This window comes from Rhinatrema bivittatum, chromosome 1, assembly GCF_901001135.1.
Source record: "Rhinatrema bivittatum chromosome 1, aRhiBiv1.1, whole genome shotgun sequence".
Taxonomy (NCBI): Eukaryota; Metazoa; Chordata; class Amphibia; order Gymnophiona; family Rhinatrematidae; genus Rhinatrema; species Rhinatrema bivittatum.
This window is the reverse complement of record NC_042615.1, coordinates 572,512,628-572,535,846: the sequence shown is the minus strand read 5'-3', so window position 1 is coordinate 572,535,846 and position 23,219 is coordinate 572,512,628. Positions and strand designations below refer to the sequence as shown.

Sequence of the window (23,219 nt, the reverse complement as noted above, 5' to 3'; positions counted from 1 at the left end):
TGTGTCCATGAGAAAAAACCATAGTGAATCAGGTAATAAGTTTGTACCTGAGGCAATGGAGAGTGAAGGGACTTGCCTAAGGTAACAAGGTACAGCAGTGGCATTTAAACCCTGGTTTCTCTGGTTCATAGCCCGCTACTCTAATCACCAGGCTACTCCTTCACTCCTTGTTAAATTGTGAATAAAGTTATGTGGGTAAAGTTATTCTTCTCCTCCTGCGCTGCATCAAAAGCAGCCATCTGCTTGTGAGCAGGAAAGCTAAAACATTCCTATTGAGGACTGACTCAGAGATGCTGCCTTTTTTGTTTTAAAAGCAAAGCCAGGGGGCAGTGATGTCAAATCCTGGAGGTCTTCCATAAGTTCTGAGAGCCACTCAGAGAAACACCAGTGCTTTGAATCACTTGCATCTATTGTCTGTACAAATAAACAGGCACACCAAATACTGCTTTTCACCAGGGTTTTGTACATTTGGAAGGTTGATATGCAAAAGCTATTTAGATGGATAACTAAAAGGTTATCTGTCTAAATGGCTACCTGGCGACATTCATTGCAGTATGCGGCTAGAATTTAGCCACGTAAGTCGGGGGCAGGTGGGAAGCATTTCTGGGAGGAGCAGATTTAGCCACATATGTTATGCGACCAACTGATATTCGGAGTTAGTTGCTTGGCTAACTCTGATCAAGCCATAGGGGTGTCCTAATGCATCGCTGAATATACCCTGCTAGTTAGCCGGATATGTTAATCTGGCGAACTAACCAAGCCACACAGTGGCTGAAAATGGACCCCATTGTGTTTAGGCTTTATATATTTCTAACATTTGACTTGCTTTGTGCCTATGCCTCTGCCAGGACCCCAGGTTGGTAAATGGGGGAGCTCTGCACTATTCCCAGGGACTACACTTACGTTTCCCTTGGAAAGGGAGAGCCTAGGAAAGTTATAAAGGCTCTTTCACCAATTGCTTTCCTTCCCTTCCCTCTACCAGTCATTGGAGAAGATAGCATCTGCCACACTATAAGCCCTCTCCTGTGAAATCTCTCCTCTCGGCTTTAACATGAAAATTAAATAATGTTTTCTTTGTTCAGGAGTCTCTAACTGCTGCAATCTCACGGGCCGATACAGTAAGGAGCGGTAGAAAGAGCTGCGTTAGTGCCGGGCGCACCCGCGTTTGCCGCACGCACAGTCCGGCTCACCTACCGCTCAATACTGTATTTAAATAGCTTGCAAATGCAAGCCGCATCCAAGAAGCGTCCGAGAAGGGTTAGGCCCGCGCAATCCATTTTACTGTATAGAGCGCTATACAGCGCCTATACAGTAACCTGGGTGCGCTGGTACCTGTCATTTCAAATGTCATTTGAAATGACAGGTACCAGGAAGTGGACGGTTCTCCTACGCTCGGGATTGCCAGTCCTCTCTACCCTCCTCCCGAAGCAACGAAAGCGAAAAAGGAGCGAAAAGGAGAAAAGGAGAAAAGCGACATGTGAAGTGTAACTTACTCTTGCAGCCCTCCTCTGGAGACGCAGCACGGCTCCCCTGCCTCCCGGGGGCTGGCGGTGAAAACGGCCCCGCCGGCGAAGATGGATGCCTGCAAAGGCCCTCTGACACGATCGCTCCAGCTGCAGTCACTTCTCCTGCGTGCATTCAGCCTGTGCGTGCAATTTGGCGCTCAAGGTGTGACGTCAAATTGCACGCACAGGCTGAATGCACGCAGGAGAAGTGGCCGCAGCTGGAGCGATCGTGTCAGAGGGCCCGTGCTGTCTTTCGCCGCCGACTGTCTTTTCACTGCCGGCTGTCCCCGGGAGGCAGGGGAGCCGCGGTGCGTCTCCAGAGGAGGGCTGCAAGAGTAAGTTACACTTCACATGTCGCTTTTCTCCTTTTTCGCTTTCGTTGCTTCGGGAGGGTAGAGAGGACTGGGCTGCCCCTTTTTCGCTCACCAGCCAGGGCAGGCGAGCGAGGGCTGGGGGAAAGTTTGCCGCCTACCTTACCCCTGCCTCTAACGCAGGGGTAAGGGTAGGCGGTAAGTTAGCAGGTTAAACGCGCTGCTAAACTGCAGGTTAAAAAGGCGATAGTCGGGGCGTGCGTTACTGAATGGGGGGGAATAGCTAATCCGATCGTTTACATCTCATATACATGCCGCGGACGGAAGGGCTTACTTGTTGATTTAAAGAGACGGTAAGAATGGGTTAAAGGGGATAGTGGATCGCGGGTTGGGCTAACGCGGCCAAATTGTGAGTAAAAGGCGGGTTAGAAACAGGGTAACCGCGGCCGCACTTTACTGTATTGACCTGTCAGATAGCCCACCAGGAAATCTCTCGCTGGCCCCTCATGATGGTGCAGCTTGAAAAGAGCCGCTGAAATGACAATTTCTCAAAGGAAATCAGTAAATCCAGTCAGGTAGCGATCACTGCAGAGACGTGATATCTACAGCAGCTTCTGAAACGTGACATTTAGCAGCTCTCCAGGAACAGATTCTTAAGCTCATGCTGGGCAGCCTGCCCTCACACGCAGCCCCACAAAAGAATCAGGAACTCTTCTTAAGCAGATTGGACCTTTGGGATTTCTTCTTACACAGATTAGACCCTGGGATTTCTGTGATCCTTTGGAGAGAAACTGGAGAGCTGCAGAGTTCAATAGCCAGATGACCCTCTGGAACTGCAAGTCCCTAACATCTGGTGGTAAGGTGCATGACTAAGAGGGAGCCGCTGTCCATGAATATCTAGTACTGTTGGAAATGCATGTCACAGCAATTAGCTTTGAATTATGGAGGCTCCCCTGATGTATGCTTACTTCCTTCCTATTTCTCTGTAGGTTGAGTTGCTCTCTGGCTGCTTAAGACTCAGCTTACCTGGTCAATTAAAGCAATGCTGTCTTACTGTTCTTGCAAAGAAAAAAACCTCCCTGGGTGGTTTGCTTTTTTCCTTTAGCAAGCATTTTCTTGTTCCACAGATTTCTAACAATTATTGCACATAGCCTCTCCCATTTACGTAGCAGAGCAATGTCTATTCATATAGTTTGACAGGTATACAACACTGTCACCACAAAACCTAAAACCAACCCACAAGGCAGGCCCCTGAGTGAATTATTCAGCCCATAAAACTACAGCAGAGTACAGAGCTGCTAAGAGGGAAGAATTTTTAAAAGGGGAGATTTTCATCCTACACCCCTGCCCCACCTCAACTCTGGCCTGCCCCTGCTGCCAGTTCTCAATTCTGCATTCACTCCTCCCCACTGGAGCAAATCTGATGCCCCCTCCCCCGTCCCCTTCCTTCAGGCTGGCTAATTTTCATCAGGACAGGAGGGGGGGGGGAGATACCTGGTGCTCCTGGTCACAAAACTCCTTCTGGAGAGGCTTCACCTAGTCATGGGGACTCAGAGCAAAGCCACATTCTCAGTGAGCACCACCTTACTATGGAACTTGGAGAAGATGAGCCGGTCACCAGAGCCCAGCAGCTTTGCAGCTACTACCACCACCTCCCCTACGTCCAGGTGAGCCCAGCCCTATGCAGGAGCCATACAACTCAAGCTCGAGTGGAAGGTATCCGTTCTGCAGGGTATGGGCAGCTGCCTACGCTGCTGCTGGCAGTGGATCTACAGAAGATGAAACTGTGCTTCGGTTAGCAGGACCTGCATCATGCCTGACATTTCCACCCATTCAGTGCAAAACTGAGATACAGGTGCTGGTTAGAGGGGGAAAGGTTGGGCGTCTCATCATGGCAGACTGTCTGCTTTCCAACGTGCCACAGTCAGCAGCACTGCTCCCCACTCCCCCAGCCACAGAGCAGGAGTTTAGGATGCCCCAGCAGAAGATGAACTGCCAAACTGGGAGTCTGCCGACTGCAGAAGACTTGATATGTCTGAGAGTATGAGACTTCACTCTATGGGGCACACACTTAAAGTAACAAAACAGCCCACTTCTCAGTGCACAAGCTCTTGCCAGATTTGGCAAACAGGCCTAGCTGGCACAGACATCAAACATTAGACATACTGAAGTACGGTTTAGTGGATAATCCGCATTCTAGGAAGGGCAATACTGAGAGGGGTCTTACATGTGTGTCACCAGCCAGAGGCCCCAATGCAATGCATTTGACTGTGGATAGGTTAACGCATGGTTGTGTGCACATTTTTGTGCATACAACTTTATTTCTGATTTAGGAGTTTAGTGTACATAAAATGCATGAACAGCTTAGTGTCCACCATGCAAATCCAATGTTAATCAAGGCATTAGCTATTACTCCTCAATGCAGAGGTAAATATTCTTAACATTGGACATTTAACTCCTGGTAAGAAGTGGAGTAATATTTCTGGGGCTAGTGTTAGCTTGTGGCTAAACCTGGAATTCATGGTGTGGAATCCTATACTCAGAATTTATGTGCAGAGAACATGATTTGTGCATAAAATGTTGTATTCCGGTTATCAGTATACTTTGATGCTCCTAACTAGGCATATGCAGGGGTATTTTTTTCATTTTATTTCATTTGGGGGGGGGGGGGGTTTGTATCCTTTTTTGTTCATTTTGTTTTAATGGCTGCAGCACAAAGCAAATAAAAAAAGACGTTATTCGTTTTTCTTGTTTTGTTTCAAAAATACCACCAGAATGAGAAATACTGTCATTTCTTATTTCAAACCACAGCACATTCCTATTCCTAAGTCATGTTTTGTGCTCCTACGTTTTACACTCCTAACTCATATTTTGCACGTTCTGTCCACAGAGCCATGCGCATACACATAAAACATTCTGTGCACGCCTTATGTGCAGACATGATTTGTGTTTATAATGCATTTTTTTATGCTTTGTCTTTGTGCATGCATTTTTTGATTTGTGTGTTTTAAACTCCTGATGCATTAGCATACTATTAGCTTATTGCATCAGGAGTTAACACCTGAGTAAAGAAATTGTAAGGCTGATGCGATCAGGAGCACTCAGCACAGAACACGGTTTCACATGCAGTCGTGCACACAATGTTTGTGCAACTTTACTCCCAATGCAGCAAGAAATGTTGCGCACAAATAACGTGACCCCCTCCCCCCGCAGGTGAGGGAAAGAAGGAGCCGGCCAGCTCCCACCCACTGACCGCCCACCACCACCACCGCTTAGGGATGAAAAGACTGGCAAGCATGCGCTCTTGGCATGTGTACAAAGGAGCACAACAAAAGAGCTTGCCCCTTTGTGCGCCCCCGATATAAATTTACTTGGGTTTTTTTTCTGTAGCTCTTTTTCCAAATTTTGATTTTGCCCCACCAAACAGATCCAATAATGGAATTGGCGCACAGCATAGAAATCATCACAGGAAGAGGAAAAAAATTGAAATCTTAGGAGCACCTTAAAACACAAGCAAAGAAAGAGCACAAACCTGATTTATCCCAAGATAAGTAAAAACTCTCCAGGAATATCCTCCTGCCTAACGTTTTCTCTCCTTTAACTCAATGTTCAATCACTGTCAAATAAAATCCCACTGATAAATGATCTGCTAGAAGAAATAAATCCCACCATCTTCCACATTACAGAAAGATGGCTGAAAGGCAATGATAATGTCCTTTTAAATCAAATTGACAACCCCCAACTGTAACATCTTTCACTTCCCCAGACAAAAACATAAAGGTGGAGGTCTACTAATAATCTGTAAAAAAGAACTTAACCTCAAACCCTACAAAGCCGAGATTAACCCTCCCTATGAAATGGCTATAGTAAAATCACCACAAATGAACATTGGTTTGCTATATTGCCCACCTGGATCTCTCCAAAAAGACTGCTCTCCACTAATTGAAATTTTCATTAAAGCATTCTGAGATCCTGAATCAACGCTAATCATTGGGGATTTCAATCAACATGTAGACAGCATACCGAGAACAACAACTTGTGAAATCTTTCTAGATACTAGGGAAGCAATGGGCTACTCACAATTTGTAACCAATCCTACTCACAAAGCTGGACACATCCTAGACCTAATTTTTGCCAATCACAATAACTGCATAATAAATACCAATAACAGTACAGTACCCTGGTCAAATCCCCAACTAATTAAAGCAGAAATAACCCTTCTCGACACACAGCAAACAAACTCACACTATAATTAATCTTTTATATACAGAAAAAAAAGAAACAAAATTACTTGAAGAAACAATTAAAAATAAAATAACAGATTTTGCTTACGATAATGCCTTCTCATCTTTTGATGCCTGGGATAAAATCATCAATGAAATAGCAGATACCCTATGCCCAATACAGGAAAAAACATTCCAGAATGAAGGCAATAAAGCTAAATAAAAGAAACCTTGGTATAGCGAAGATCTAAGACATTCTAAACAGACCCTGAAAAAAATCTGAAAAACAATGAAGGAAAAACTGAACTACGGAAACCCCAGAAAAATACAAATCTCTATTAACAAAATACCGTGAACAAATCAATAAAGCAAAAAAAAAAAAAGACTACTGCGCAAAACAGATTCATGGTGTAATATTTAACTCCAAACTACTCTTCGAAACAGTTAAAAACTTAATCAAGGACCCATCTTCCCTCACCTCAAATAACCACAAGTTCTCAAAAAACGCCGGCAATGAATATGGCACTGCTATGTTAAACAAAATCAATACGTTAAAAAAACAATTCCTCACTAGCCTACCAACAAAAGAACCTGAAGAAAATCTTGGACAAGCAAAATGGAACACATTCGATCCAGTATCTAAACTTGAAATAAACCAAATCATAACAAAAATCAAACCTGCACTCCCCCCACAGAACCCAATCCCTGCAAGTACCCTAAAAACTGTACACAGCATAATCACTCCAACAATCACAACAATAATAAACCACTCGCTGTCAGAAGGATGGGTCCCTGCCAAGGCTAAACAAGCCTTGATAAAACCAATCGTAAAAAATAAAACTAGTAAAATCGATGATTGGGACAATTATCGGCCAATATCCAATCTGTCCTTCATTGCTAAAATCCTAGAAAAAGCAGTATTATCACAATTAGAAGACAATAACATACTATACCCAAACCAATCTGGTTTTAGGAAAAAAATCACTTAACAGAAAACCTACTCATTTCACTATCACACACTGTACTGCAGGTTTGACAAAATGAATTCTATATACTGGTACTAATTGATCTAAAAGCAGATTCTGACACAGTTGACCATACCCTACTGAGAAAAATTAGAATTAACGGAAATGTTAACAAATGGTTCTCCTCCTTCCTAGAAGATAGAACATTCCAAGTCAAAATAGGAAATCAAATTTTAGACACCTTCACATTAGATACAGGTGTCCCCCAGGGTTCAGCAATCTCAGCTACTCTATTTAACATTTATTTGCTGCCCCTATATACATTGCTAGCAAATCTTGGACACTACTTTTTCCTTTATGCAGACGACATACAATTCTATATACCTCGCGACAAAACATTGGAAAATACTGTGTCAACCCTGTTGACAATCGTGAAGACAATACAACAAAAACTTTCTCAACTGAAACCAACGCTTAACCCAAAAAACCCCGAAATTGTGTGGCTACGAAGAGATACAAGGATAATCAAACTCCAACAATTGATCTGGGAATTATTAATGTCACTCCCTCAGACCAAGTTAGAAACCTAGGAATACAAATCAAGGAGAACTTCACGATGAAAAAACATATAAACAAATTAATGAAAACAGGATACTCCAAGCTAAGAATATTACAACAGCTGAAACCACTACTATCAACTCAGGACTTCCGCACTGTATTACCAACACTAATATTCTCAAACCTAGATTACTGCAACTCCCTTTTACTAGGACTTCCTGCAGGATTACTACAACCACTACAATTACTACAAACTGCTTCCACTAGACTCTTAGTAGGGACAAGGAAATTTGATCCCATCAGCCCTTCGCTGACAGCACTGCACTGGCTTCCGATATAATCCAGAATTCATTGCACAGTATTAACTCTAATTTTTAATATCATCAACAGCATTAATCCAAGCTTGTTAGGAGTGACACTTCAACAGTACACACCACAGAGCGCATTAAGATCACAAAATAAAGGACTGCTAAAGGTACCCACAACACAGAACACACACCTAACATAAATAAGAGACCAAGGGGTAGATTTTCAAAGGGGTACGCACGTACCCCCCAAAAACCTACCCCAACCCCCCCCCCGCGCGCCGAGCCTATTTTGCATAGGCTTGGCGGCACGTGCAAGCCCCGGGACGTGCGTAAGTCCCGGGGCTTGCATGGAGGGGCGTGTCGGGGGCGTGACTCGGCGTTTCGGGGGCGTGACGCAAGTGACGCTGCGTTTCGGGGGCGGCTCCACAGGCGTGGTTTCGGCCCGGGGGCGTGGCCGCAGCCTCCGGACCAGCCCCTGGACCGGAACTCGGAGCGCGGCAGCCGGCCCGGCGTAACTTTGCCGACAAAGGTAGGGGGGAGGTTTAGATAGGGCCGAGGAGGGGGAAGGAAAGTTCCCTCCGAGGCCGCTCCGATTTCGGAGCGGCCTCAGAGGGAACGGAGGCAGGCTGCGCGGCTCGGCGCGCGCAGTCTGCCAATTTTGGGCAGCCTTGCGCGCACCGACCCCAGATTTTAATGGATACGTGCGTATCTATTGAAATCCAGTGTACTCTTGTTCGCGTCTGGTGCGCGAACAAAAGTACGCGTGTGCGCAGATTTATAAAATCTGCCTCCAAATGTTTTCCATAGCAGGCCCTAAATTGTGGAACTCACTTCTAGAGTCACTACGTCTGATAACAGAAAGAAAGAGTTTCAAATGTGAACTGAAAACATGGCTCTTTAAAAATGCTTATGATTTAACATAAAACACCAATAAGCCGATAATTTCACTGTCAGGACCAGAGATTTTCTTAGTAGAATAAGCAATAAGTATAAAGCTATATAAAGTGTAATGTAAGGAGAATTAGAACTTGTACACAATGTTATGTTGACGTAGGAAATGAATGAATGAATATCACCTGGAATCCCTATACTGATGTATTGTTGACCTAAAATATGAATATTAACCCATATTGTGAAAATTGAACAAGGATATGAATATTGATTTGTAAACCATTGTGATCTTTTGGAACGATGGTATATAAAAAAAACCTAAATAAAATAAATAAACAAATGTATGTTTCCTTGCACATCATCTAGACCTATTTTAAGCATTAGGGGAGACATAAATCTTAATAAATGTATATTCAGCTGAATAAACTTTTCGCTGAACATACTTGCTTAAACTTATCTGGTTACGTGTAGCCAAATAACTAAAAAACCTATTTGGCTTTGTTTGAATATAGCTAGTTAGGTTTTGAAGTCTGGCTTTGTGTGGCCGGATAACTTGCTTCAAAAGATATTTGGGTAAGTAACGGTTTGAAATAATAATTAAAAAAAAAGAACTAAAGAGGCCTATGACCTGATTTCCTCTCTCCCTCCCACAAGCTGCATAGTTGCCCTACTGAGCCTTGCACCCCCCCCCTATCCCTTCCTAAATAACAAAAATGGCCTGGGAACCGCTGCTGGTACTCCCCATACACAAATTCCTTCCTCGGATTATATGCCCACCAGACCCTCCCCTGCAATCCAAATCAGCTTTCCACTGCATCCCTCCTCCCTCTCACTCTCCCTTGCCTCTGAACCCTAAAACTCCTCGCCAGGAACGGGTCCTGAACTTACCTCTTCCTGGCAAGGTCCAGCTTTCACCTTCCGTAGACGACCCATCCCCAGCCTTTATCTAGCTTCTCATCCCCTTTCCTGCCTGCGTTTTTCCATTTCTTTCACCCACTCCTAAATCCCCCCATTTCCATCCTCTCTCACTTTCTTCGCACCATGTTATACCCTCTCTCTATCCTTCGGCTTACATTCCCGGTCCTGACTCTCCGTCCCCGCTCGCACCCCCCTCTCTCTGAATGCTCTATCCCTCTCCCAGTCTCCTCCTTATCTCCCAAGCCTGATTCCCATTCAGTCCCCACTGTCCCGCTCTAGCCCGGAGCTTGAAAGCTGTTTCTCCCTCTCTGTGGCTGGCCCGGTCCTCCTGCCCCCCTGTTGTTAGGGGGTGGGGACGAGGGGCCCGGGACTCTCTCGCTCTGCTCTCCTTTCTCTCTCCTCGGCGGTGATTGGAGTAGGCGCCTCCTCCCTCTCCAGCACGCAGCGCAGGCTCATGGCAGCCCAGGCTCCCGTCACGCGGCAGATCGGCCCGAGCCCCGGCTTCGGCCCCGCCGCCGCCCACCTGGCCGAGGCAGCGCAGCGCTGCGTGCTGGACCGGGCCGGGAGCGGCCGGCGCCTGGGCCAGCTGTTCGGCGAGCGCAGAGCCATCCTCGTGTTCGTGCGGGTAAGGAGGGAGAGGGAGGGAGGACGGGGAAGTGTTAGCTGGCGGGAAATGTATCAGCGCGGGCAGCTGGGCAGGGCCGGTGTTTTTTTTTTTTTTTTAATTATTTGTCTGTTCGCCGACATCGGTGCACGCCTGGACATCTGATCAGGGGGCGAGGGCTTCTTGGGCCACCTACAGCCCCTAGCGGGGCCGCAGTCGCCGGGGTTGTCGTGTGCTTACGACGCAGTCGCCTTGCTCCCCCTCCCCTCAGCTGTGGTTTGTACCTTTGCAGCATTTCCTCTGCTACGCCACGAAGGAGTACGTGGAAGATCTGGCAAAAATCCCCAAGAGTTTTCTGGAGGTGAGTGGAATCCTGCTATCTTAATTCTTAAACATTTTTAGCCCACCTTTCCAAGCACTGCTGAGGACAGCTTTCAGCATTTCTGGTATTCAGGGTCAGGAAGTCCCTGCCCGGAGAGCTCTTTAACTCTAAACCGGTGGACAGTTGCAGTAAAGTTTTCAGACTACAGTAACTTCTTCCTGTTAACATCATTTTGTAACCTAGTTTCCCATAGGAAAACAGGCCTTTTAAGATTATCACCTCTCTCCCCGGGCAGGCACACTTACCTCTAGAACAGTAGTGGCTCCAGCCCAGAATTCTTTTCTTTGGTGGTATTGGCGCTGGGATTTTGCTACCCCTAAAATGTTGGTGCTCTAGGTGCCAGCCTAGTTTGCCGAGTGGAAGCATGGCTCTGCACCCTTCCCTTTTCCCTTTTCAACCATTTTTCCAATCTTATTTAAATTCCTGCCACGGATAGAGTACCCAAAGACTTGCAACTCGGGCTTTTCATGTGCTCTGTGAATTCAGTGTCTGACCAGTAAAAGTATCCATGTATATTTTCTGAAACTACACCAAGTGTGAGTTTTAGAACTAGGTGAATCATTTTTCTGGTATTTTTCCTTATACTCCCCCTTGAACTAGAAAGACAAATATGAAACTTCAGTGGTTTTCGTTAAGAATCCTCTAATCCAAAAGGAATTATGGTAAAAAAAAAACAAAACCCCAACCCAAAAACAGACTTGCTATCCTTTCAGCAGCTCTTTTTCTGACTAGTTTTGGCAGGATTCCTAATGGCTCAGATGCTGTGTAAAGGATAGTCTAAAGGCTGTTTCTAGGTAATCTCCAAACTACTACTGGTAGTTTGGGACCCTTCCCCCTCTGCCTGTTTTGGACATCCTGCCACAAGTTCTGTGGTCTGGGTCTGCATACAGACCATTTCAGAATTGGTGAGATCTCTTTTCTTTCCCAAAGATTCTGTCCATGTAAACTTTGACAGGCTGGGGGCATAGATGTGGAAACTGCACCGCATTTCAGCAGTATTGTTGCAGCCCATGGGCATTAGATGTAAACATGTTCTCTGTAAAGTGGTTTTACCTTTCCCTGAAACTGTCAGAAAAAGTACATACATTAAGTAATTGACTTAAAACAAACGAAACTAAAAATGCAATACAAATGCAAAGTAAAATCAGACAGATCACAATACATGTGATAAAAAGATTCCAACTAAGAAACAAAAAATTGGCCTAGATTCAGTAAATATAGCTGGCGGTTTAATATCTCATTGTGCAGTTTCCTCAGGGAGAAATAGACAGCGGGTCATAGATAACCTCGAGCAGGACTTCTCAAACCTGTCCTGGAGACCCCTCAACCAGTTGGGTTTTCAGGATATCCACAATGAATATGCATGAGATAAATTTGTGTACCATAAGACTCACTAAATGCAAATTTATCTCATGCATATTCATTGTGGATATCCTGAAAACCCAACTGGCTGTGGGATCCCCAGGACAGGTTTCGGAAGCCCTGACCTAGAGTCAAGTCTATACCCACCCATACTTCTCCTTCTGAATATAATGACTGAATAACAAGGCAACCAGACAAGTTATGTTTTCTGAAAGTAAAAAAAATTTCCTAGCGTGTAGCAGATGGACTCAAAACAAATGGGTATAGGGTGCTCGTGCTAGCAGTTGGAGACGGATCTGACGTCAGCACGGGTACATATACCTCCACAGGAAGTAAAGCAATTCAGTAATTTCCGTCTCCAAAGCAGTTTGGAGCTACCCCACTCTCGCTGAGCGTGTTTCCAAATTCTAACGACTAGCCAACCAGTGTCCCTAGAAATAACTCCCCTGATGATTTGGGCAGAAGCCAATCTTCGGGACATCTCAGCCGTACACATCGCCGGGAAGGACAACACTGCGGCAGACTTCCTCAGCAGAGAAAGCCTAAACCCGGGAGAATGGCAGCTGTCACCCACAGCCTTTCAGATAATTATGGATCACTGGGGGACGCCAGCCATGGACCTATTAGCAAACAGGTCCAATGCTCAAGTTCCCAGATATTTCAGCCGCCGGCGGGATCCTCGTGCGCAGGGGATCGATGCCCTGGTACAGCCGTGGCCTCAGGGGATCCTGCTATACGCATTTCCTCCATGGCCCCTGTTGGGCGCCATTGTTCACAGGATTCAGCGACACAGAGGTCTAGTTCTTCTAATGGCCACGGACTGGCCAAGAAGACCCTGGTACGCAGACATGAGAAGACTACTGGCAGGGAATCCTCTACCTCTGCCTCCATACCGGGACCTGCTACGGCAAGGCCCCATTCTCCACGAGGATCCAGCTCAATTCTCTCTTACGGTCTGGCCATTGAGAGGGCTAGACTGAAGAAAAGAGGATACTCAGAGCCGGTGATAGATACACTCCTCCGAGCACGCAAGTTCTCCACATCACTAACATATATCAGGATCTGGAGAATTTTTGAAGCCTGGTGCGATTCTCACAGCACCAATTTGCATGCCATCTTGTAGGAAGTCCATTTTGGACTTCCTACAAGATGGACTTCAGAAGGGTCTGTCCCTCAGCTCCAGCAAGGTACAGGTAGCAGCGCTGTCTTGCTACGGTCCCAGACATGACGGCAAATCCATTGCCCAGCACCCAGACGTTTCACGCTTCCTGAAAGGAGTTAAACACATTCGCCCGCCACTGAAGTGGCCAGTGCCCTTGTGGAACCTTAACCTAGTATTGGAATTTCTAGCGGGATCAGCCTTCAGGCCCCTTCGAGGCCTGTTTCTCCGTTTGAAGATGGTGTTCTTGCTGGCTGTGTGTTCAGCAAGCCGCATCTCAGAGCTACAAGCACTATCCTGTCGTGATCCATTTCTCAGAATCACTCCAGAGGCCATCCATCTTCGTACAGTTCCTTCCTTTTTACCCAAAGTGGTCTCACACTTTCACCTCAACCAAACCATATCCTTGCCTACCACGGAAGGTTTGAAGAAATCGGAAGAAGGTCGAATACTACGTCATCTCGACATCGGCAGACTGCTGTCCAGATGCCTGGACATGTCAGAAGCAGCACGAAAGACGGACCACCTGTTCGTCCTGCACAGCGGGAAGAAGCAAGGGGAAGCAGCCTCACGGCCGACCATCGCCCGCTGGATTAAAGAAGTTATCAAGGCAGCCTACGTAGAGGCAGGAAAACCACCACCTCTACAGGTCAAGGCTCATTCTACCAGAGCACAATCAGCCTCTTGGGCAGAAGCTAAGCTGCTGTCGCCTGCAGAGATATGTAAAGCGGCGACGTGGTCCTCCCTCCATACCTTCTCCAAATTCTACCGTCTGGACGTTCAAGCCAGGGAGGACACAGCATTTGCGAGGGCGATCCTACACGGTCCTCGGGCAGCCTCCCGCCCAGTCCGGGAGTAGCTTTTGTACATCCCATTTGTTTTGAGTCCATCTGCTACACGCTAGGAAATGTTAAGATTACTTACCTGGTAATCTCCTTTTCCTTAGTGTATGCAAATGGACTCAGCATCCCGCCCGGCTGCCGGTATACAGGGGGATTCGCTGACTCACGGTAAGCCATGTTTTGCTTATAATAGGGCTTCCACCCTGCCGGGTGTCGACGCCTTCCGGTTGAGAACACTGGCGGTCTCCAGCTACCATCAATGGGTCAGGGTAATCCTGCTGATTAATCGATCGGTCAGTGCACATATAGCTATAACAGCTTTGCAAGGAAGATTACCGAATTGCTTTACTTCCTGTGGGGATATATGTACCCGTGCTGACGTCAGATCCGTCTCCAACTGCTAGCATGAGCACATTATACCCATTTGTTTTGAGTCCATCTGCATACACTAAGGAAAAGGAGATTACCAGGTAAGTAATCTTAACAATAATGTTGTTCGCTCACAATGGCAGTATTTGTTGCAAAAGAAGGCTGCCAAGCAAGATAAACCAGGCACGGATATTACTGTTGGAGGAAGACGTCAGTCATTATCAGGACAGTTTGCACAGTGTAGGACAGCTAAAGAATTCGTATGGTCTTTATTGAAACAACTCTTAAGTAGCAAACCCTGATCTGATGCAAGCAACTAGCTTGGTTATAGAAAGAGAAAAACATAAGGCCGAAGCAAAGGATAGGAAAATATTAGAAATTCTGCAAGTCAAAGGTGACAAACTTCAGGAGGTAGAATAGTTTTCTACGAGAATATGGAGTAGTTATTTAGGTTTCGGAGCTGAAGGTTATTGCCTATTTGAAAACCAATCCAGCAGTAGAAAAGAACTAATATACATAGCACATTTTTGTTCCCTCTTCTGTAAAAGTGAAAATTTGAGTGGAAGGGAAAATGCAGATAAGACTAAGGGGGTAGAGGAACAGAGCATCAAAAAACTGCTAAATGTACCTTGTTCAGAAAAGCTCATAAGAGTAACTTGTACTCCCTGTATACTGGGCAGCATTTTGAAAGTGCATATGGCAACTAGAAATAGTCACCCCTTTATCCATTAAAAATGTTATGTCACTAGTTTTAAAAATCTTTGTATGATGTCTCCAGCATGCAAAATACAAACAGGTATGTCTGTTTTATGGATCTTATGTGTTTATGATTATGAATGGAACATTGAAATGATCCTGCTAGAAATTATGGAGGCAACTTTTAGTAAGCTAGCTACTTTTTGTATCTGTAATTTGTAGTGAATTTTGAAAGGGAAACTGCATGGGTACTTTCTCTTTGAAAATCTGCCTAACACACAGGTACAAAAGCATCTGCATACTTTGTACTTCCTGTGTGTGTATGGTTGGGCGGAGGAACAGGGCAGAAACAGCTGTGTGCAGTTGAAAATTGAATTTTATGCGTTATTTACTCTCCCCAGCTAACACATCTCCTGGGAACGCCTCTTTTTAATGTGACTGCTGTGTCCGTGCCTGTATTTAGCAGGGAACTAGCCAGCAAACTCGCTAGTACTTCTCTGGATCTCTAAAATCACCACGTTATATCTGCACAGAATAGCTCCTCCAAACAGAAATATGTAGTTAATCGCTGACTACAGTCTGCCATAGCCTCTTGCCTCAATGTCACTGGAATACATGGCTCCCTCATCCAGGGTCTTGTATTTAAATCCTAATCAAACTGTTCTGCTTGTTTCTCCTTCCTCCTGTTCTGCCACATTGAACCTGATTATTATTCCACAAGTTGTAACTCGCTTTGAATTCTTCTGGTGAAAAAGTATGTCATAAATAAATGATGATTAGGCATGCAAGTGTTGAAGTGCGGACAGTTTTGAAAATCCAGCTGATGATTATCCTTAAGGAGGAATCAAACAGAACTTCCAGACTCCTAACACAATCACTGGGGATTAAATTATTCACCACCCAAAATACTATATGCTGGCCTCTTCCAGACCCACAAACTTCAAATGTTGTTGGATTTAAACATAATTTATTTGCAAGTAACCACAATCCCATCTCCTGTAATAACTGGTTTATAACTATTATTTTTTTCTATTATAATGGGAGGAATGATCAGCTGAATATCATCAGTTAAACTGAAAACCCCTGATTTCTTTTTTTAAAGTGCTCCAGGGTTGATGCGGGAAGCTAAAGTCCAGTAAGCCTGAGGTCAGTGCTGGGAAAAATGGTAGAAGCCATTCTTAAAAACAAAATAACTGGAGGGAGAAAGTGACGTCACCTGTGTTAATGGCAGTCTGAAACTTGAGCTCCCGTACCCGATTAAATGTATTCCTCCTGCAGCGGGGCAATCTGTCTGTATTGTGCCTCTAAACATGGCGATTTGCTTAGCCCAAGCTCAGCAATGTTTGTTAGGAAGAAAATTGCAGAGCTGAAGCAATTTTCCTTTGATTCGACAGCGATAAAAAAAAATCTGGTGGCCTAGTGGAGGAGAACGCCGGGGAGCAGGGCAGCGTGGTGCCGCATCGCTCACCGAACGCATCGCAACCGGAAGATCGACCCAGCTTTATCCCGCAAAGATTTCCAGAAGTGGTTTAGTGAGTTGCGGGAAGGAATGGGGAGTCACTGAAATATGAGATGCAAATGATTGCAGCAGAGCTGTGCCACGAATATGCCGAGCTTGGTCATCTCGTGGAGGCCGTTGAGCACGGGCTTGGTGAGCAGGACAGTGTGCAGCAAGAGCTTAAACAATTAAAAGCTGATAATGGAGTATATCAAGAATGGCTGGAAGACCTGGAAAACAGATCCCAGAGGGGGGGATCTGAGATTTGAGGGAGTTCCTGAGGGAGAATCCTATACTGACTGTGAAAAGGCAGTGAAAGATATTTGCTCCTTGATCTTGAGTCCCCCAAACGGCGAGAAAGTGGAGCCCAAACTTCTTTTGAATAGGGCACGTAGATCACTAGCCAGACCAAGAGGGAATGTCCCCAGGGACAAAGCGGTCTGCTTCCATGAATATTCACTTAAAGAAAAGACAATGTTGCAAGCAAGGAAACGTAAAGATCTGCAGTGGCATGGGCATAAGGTGGAAGCTTTTCAAGATCTTTCTCCGGTCGCCATTAAGAAACGCCATGATTTTTGTGAGGTTCTCCAGGTTCTGCGGGCTGGCAATCACCGATACAAGTGGTTGTTACCATTTGGATTACAGTTCACGATCAATGGGTACAGTTCATGGTCTTGGGTTAAATCCATGGAGGAGGAGTTGAAAATTCTTCAGGCAGCGGGTCTGGTGAAGTCTTCGAGTTTTAATGAGAGGCTAGCTGCTGCGGCATCTTCTCAGGAGAAATCTTTTCCACGACAGCGTGTTCAATCTGGTGGGAAGCGCCTACGGAGGCACTCGGGGGAGGGGGGAGAATCCTCCTCGTCTAGAGAAGCCGCAACTTGAGAAGCGTTCTGGCCCAATTGGCCACAGCTTTAGTGAGAGGACCAGTCTCTTCAGTTAAGGAGACTGATATTTTTTGAATTTGGATTTTAATGGTTTTCACTCTTTTGGTTAATTAAAGTTTTTGAGAATGTTTATTTGTTTTTGTGAATGTCCTTTCGACCTGTTTGGTAACTATTAACAGGCTTTGGATATGATTTACATAGGGAGGGTGCATGATGCTACTGTGAGCATCGGGGAGGAGGGAGGTTCATGGGCTGTAATGAGTGACATTTCTTCAAGTGGGAGTCGGTATGTTTTAGTAGGGGAAGGGGGGTGGTCAAGGAGGGAGGGGGGATATATGTGGAAGGCTTTGAGGGGCATTCATTTTTTGCATAAACACTTGCGGGGTGACATTCTAGAGCTTAAGGTTATCTGATGCTTTTGGAGGATGTGTGGTTTAGTCGAGAATCAGGTCTGTGCATGGGTGGTTTTCAGGGAGTGCGTGGTTGGAAATGTTACTATGGGGGAGTTAAAATTAAAGTCATGGAATATTAAAGGGCTGAACACTTATACTAAAAGGAAGCATTTACTACAGGATGCTATTAATAAGCAGGTAGATGTATTGCTCTGTCAGAAGCGCATTTAAATAAAAAATACGAAAGATTGCTTTGCCTCTCACTTCCCTTTGCAGTTTTTTGCGGCCGCTGCGGTGGCTGACAAGTATTGGGGGATGGGTATAATTTTTTCCAGGCAAGTATATTATAGTTAAGTTTCGGTTGGGTAAGGATGTCTATATGTTAGTGAATGTTTGTTCACCAAATGTGGGGTAAGGGCAATTTCGGGAGAGGTTCTCTATAACTCTGCAACAGTGGGTGGAAGCTTCCCTTGTTTATTGGGGGAGATTTCAATCTTACCAGATATCCGTTTTTAGACACGAGTGGAGGAGGAGGGGGGACATTCTCGGGTTATAGAAAAGGTTTAAAAATTGCTTATGGCGGAGTGGCACTTGGTTGGCATTTGGCGCCTCTTTGACCTCTTGGAGAAAGATTATACTTTCTGTTCGAAGGCACACAAGGTTTATTCTAGGATCGACTTCTTTCTTATTGAAAAAGCTTCGGTCAATAAGGTGGGGACTACGTGGATTGAGGCCATAATGTGGTCTGATCATACGGCTATTTGGCTTTCTTTCAAGGGATTGGGGGGGCCAAATTGGGGAGTGATCCTGGAGGCTTAATGAAAGTTTGTTGGATGATAAGAGAGTATTGCAAAAGTCTCTGCAGGGAAATGGGCAGTATTTTAGAGGACAATGAGACTGGTACCCTTTGGGATTGCTTTAAAGCCGTAGCTAGAGGTAAACTGATAGCAAGAACGTCTTATTTGAAGAAGGCAAAAGAAAGGAAAAAAGGGGATCTTTTGGCGAAGTTGGGGAAATTGGAAATTAGACACAAGAGGAGGGTGGACTCCCAGACTGGTCTGCAGTTGGATAAGCTGAGGGCAGAGTTGCAGGATTTAGAGGTAGGGGAAAACGTTTTTCAATTGGATAAGGCTAAACAAGAATTTTTTGAAGGAGGGAATAAAGCTGGTAGATTTTTGGCCAGGAGACTTAAAGCCAGGACAGTACATAATCAAATTCTTAAAATTAAGGATAGAACAGGTGTGACGCTGTCAGATAGTGATGGCATTCAGTCTAGGTTTATCTAGTTTTTATCAAGAGTTATACTCTAAACAGGTAGATATCTCTCAGGTAGATATAGATGCTTACTTGGCGGGAATTACTGTGCCCAAGATTGACCACATTCAACAAGAACGCCTTAATAAGGAAATCTCCAAATTTGAGGTCACTAAAGTCATTAAAGAATTGAAGCTTGGGAAATCCCCAAGTATAAGATGGGGCTTTGTGGTGGCGCATCCCCTGACAGCAGTGTTCAGTAACTTATTAGGGGATGGCTATATAGCTGATGATGTGAATCGGGCAGGAATTATCATATTAGCAAAACTGGGTAGGGATGCCACGCTGTGTGGATCGTATAGGCCCATCTCTCTCCTAAATCTGGACCTAAAAATTCTGGCAAAAATCCTAGCTAATCATTTAGCAGCATAGTATGCAATTTGATACATCTCAGTCAAACGGGGTTTGTGCCCGGTAGGTTAGAAACAGACAACGTGAGAAGGGTGATCAACTTTAATTTGGTGGGCACAAGAATCTAAGATTCTTTTAGCTTTGCTCACAGTTGATGCTAAAAAGGCTTTTGATTTGGCTCATTGGGACTGTTTGTTTTCTGTTTTGGACTAATTGGGGTTAGGTGCAATTTCTCACTTTGGATTAGGAAACTTTATAGCAATCCAAGTGCTTGTATTAAAGTGAATGGGAATTATTCAAAGGCCTTTCCGATAGGTCGGGGCACAAGACAGGGATGTTCTCTTTCCTCGCTTCTATTTGCACTTTATTTGGAACCTTTGGCAGTTTACATTCGAGAATCCAGGACAGTACAATGTGTTCGGGTGATGGATCAGGAATATAAACTTTCAGTGTTTGCAGATGACATTTCTTTTTTTACAGTTGCGTTTCCTGAGACTTCCTTGACATCTTTAGTAGATAAGTTGGCCAGGTTCAGTAAGGTTTCTGGATACCAGCTGAATGCAGACAAGTCCGAACTTCTTAATGTTACTCTTCCAGAGGGGCGGCTTCAAGAGATAAAGAGGAGGTTTCCCTTTAAGAATTGTGCCATCCGAATTGAAATACCTGGGGGTGAAAGCGGGAGCCAATCTTGACGACCTTTTTTGAAGGAATTAGGATGGAGTTTGGAAGCAGATTTTGGGAGACTTACAATCCTGGGAACAAAGTGATTTTATCTTGTTGGGCAGGATATTGACTATTAAGATGAATGTCCTGCCCAGGCTCAGTTACTTCTTCCAGACCCTATCCATTGCTGTCCCTGCTGATTGTATTAAGGTTTGGCAGAGTAAACTTCCTTGCTTTATAAGGCGGTAACGCCCTCCCAGGGTTAGCAGTAAGGTACTATTTTTTCCTAAGGTGATGGTGGTTGGGCGTTCCCTGTTTACTTTTGTATTATGTGGATCACAGTTGGTGCTGTCTTTGATTGGCATAAGGGAGGGGTGGGGAAACTGGTGGTGCTGGAAACTGATTTACTTCAGGGAGTGCCTCCAGCCTCTTTTTAGTTCGGTTTCCTCATAAAGCTTGGGTGGTGCCCCGTTCTGTCCTTCTGTCTATAGCTCTCACCCGTAGGATTTAGGATATTTAGAAGGGTGGTGTGGTGGGGAATAGAGATTATTCTATCGATCGCCTGTTTTTTGTTTTTTTTTTCAATTTGGCTTTCCCTCCCGGGAATTCTAAGGTTCTTGCAAGGCGATGGGAGGAGAGGAGATGTGGCGAGTAACTTTGGATTGCCCTCTTCTGATTTATTATTTTTATCTACAAGTATGTCATTTTATTTCTCAAAAGGTAGTTAGGATCGCTTTAAGTTGGGGAAAGTCTCTTTTTGAGGGCTTTTGTGACAAGGCGGGGGCTATCACAAAGGGAATTTCCAGAATTTAAAAACTTTTGAATGGGGACTTGACTTTTACTCCATCACATATTGTTGGTTGGGAGCGGGATTTAAAATGTACATTGTGCATAAAAAAAAATGGACACTTTGAACTCTGTTTGGTAAAAGAAAAACAATTTCCACATTGATTGTTAAGCAGAGTTACAAGATGCTTTCTCGCTGGTATATTACCCCAGCTAAGTTGTATGCGCTGTATCCTAACATGGGAGATTTGTGCTGGAGGAGGTGTGGCTCATCTGGCACCTTCTTACATTTATTTATAACTTTTTTATATACCGAGGTTCAATTAACAAGATTAATTATCACTTCGGTTTACATTACAACCAGCAAAAAATATGAGATGGGATTGCCCTAAGAGTGCCATTTGTTGGGATTCGGTTGCTCAATTGGTGTTTGATATTGTGGGAGAACAAATCCCTAAGGATTCTCTGTTTTTTCTTTTAAATGTTCCATATTCTGTTAACTTTGCGATGTTATTGTCTTACCAAATAATACTAGCTGCAAGGGGGGAAATTGCATACTTTTGGAAACAGGATACACCACCACAACAAAGAGTTAGAGGTTGGCAAAGGTGTATTAGTTTAGTAAACTTACTGCTGTTCAAGCATCAACAAGTGGGTAAATTTGAAAAAATGTGACAGCGCTGTCTTCAGTGGCAAACTAAGTCATGATTTGTATGAGGAGCTATAGGTTGTGCTCTGCTCCTCAGGGGTGTTTTGAGCGGAAGATGTGAGAGGTCAGAGGTATCGGTGGATATCTTTGGGGGGATAGCTATGTCATTCATGCCTTAGGCTCACAACTTTAGTTTCGTAACTTTGGGGGTGTTACTTGGTTGGGCTATAAGGGGTGATTGGATTTGCACCTCTTTCGGTTCTGAGAGCACTTGGGTATAAGAGGTCTGTTACTTGTTCTTATTGATACAAATTCATTTTGTAACCTGAGTATGACTGTCGTTTGTCACATTGTGTTGTATCTTTTTTGTTTTACTGATAAATCCCAATAAAATTTAAATAAAAAAAAAATGGTCACACAGATAGATATGGGCAAGAGTCAACGTGGTTTTAGCAAAGGGAAGTCTGGCCTTGGCACTCTTCTAGATTTTTTTGAAGGTGTAAATAACCATGCAGATAAAGATAATCTGTTGATATAGTGTATTTGGATTTTGAGAAGACATTTGACAGAGTTCCCCATGAGATAATCCTCAAGAAATCGAAGTGTCATGAGGTTGAAGCCCATGGCCTATTGTGGATTAGTAACTGGTTAAAAGTCAGGAAACGAGAGGGTAGGATTGAATGGTCAGTTTTCCAAATGGAGAAAGATCATTAGTGGAGCACCACAGGGATCGGTTTTGGGACCTGTGTGGTTTAATATATTCATAAATGATCTGGTGAAGGGAACATATTTGCAGATGACACAAAATTATTCAAAGGTGTTAAACAGTAGTGGATGTAGGTATTGCAGGAGGACTTTTTGAAACTAGCAGACTGGGCACTGAATCGAGGAGAAGTCTATAAACTGCTCTTAATCAATGGGTAATAGCCACTGCTTGTTGCCGGCATTAGTAGCATGGGATTATTTAATGTTTGGGTACTTGTGACTTGGATTGGCCGCTGTTGGAGACAGGATACTGAGCTTGATTGACCCTTAGTCTGACCCAGTATGGCATATCTTTTTTTTTTTTTAATCCTTTATTTATCCTTTTCAATATATACAAAACAATGTTTGCAATAGGAAATACATGATCTGCTTGTGGTACATGAATAACAAAAGAAAATCATATAACAATAGATTCAATGGGCTCTTATCTCCATTAAAAAGAAAACCATTAACATTTTACCACAGCCAGTTTCATTCAGTATTAATCACATTTGAGGGCTCATTGCACTACATACGGAAACCATAGGGAGTATTTTACTTCAAATATAAACTAAAAGGGCTCATAGTACCTGCTTGCTATATTTTCTTTTATTCCTTAACTCACTATTGGGGATGAGGCTGGAATTTTCCTCTGTTCTAAAAATTCTTTAAGTTGGTCAGGGGAGAAAAAGATAAATAAATCATTTTGTTTTCTCAAGACACACTTGCACGGAAATCTTAAGGTGAAAGTAAATCCCATCTCGATTACCTCCTGGCGTGAAGCCAGAAAGGCTTTCCTACGTAATTGTGTTGAAAAAGCGAGATCAGGGAATATCTTAATCTGT

At 44.3% G+C, this 23,219-nt stretch overlaps 1 protein-coding gene across 1 annotated transcript in view; it reads left to right on the top strand.

Moving 5' to 3' along the window:
• The first annotated feature begins 9,717 nt into the window (after positions 1-9,717).
• PRXL2C (peroxiredoxin like 2C) overlaps positions 9,718-23,219 on the top strand; it is a 41,543-nt gene continuing 28,041 nt past the window's right edge. The window contains exons 1-2 of the mRNA XM_029617891.1: positions 9,718-10,304; positions 10,576-10,644. Coding sequence (XP_029473751.1) covers positions 10,134-10,304; positions 10,576-10,644 — 240 coding nt within the window. The 5' untranslated portion in view covers positions 9,718-10,133. The remainder of the gene's footprint in view (positions 10,305-10,575; positions 10,645-23,219) is intronic.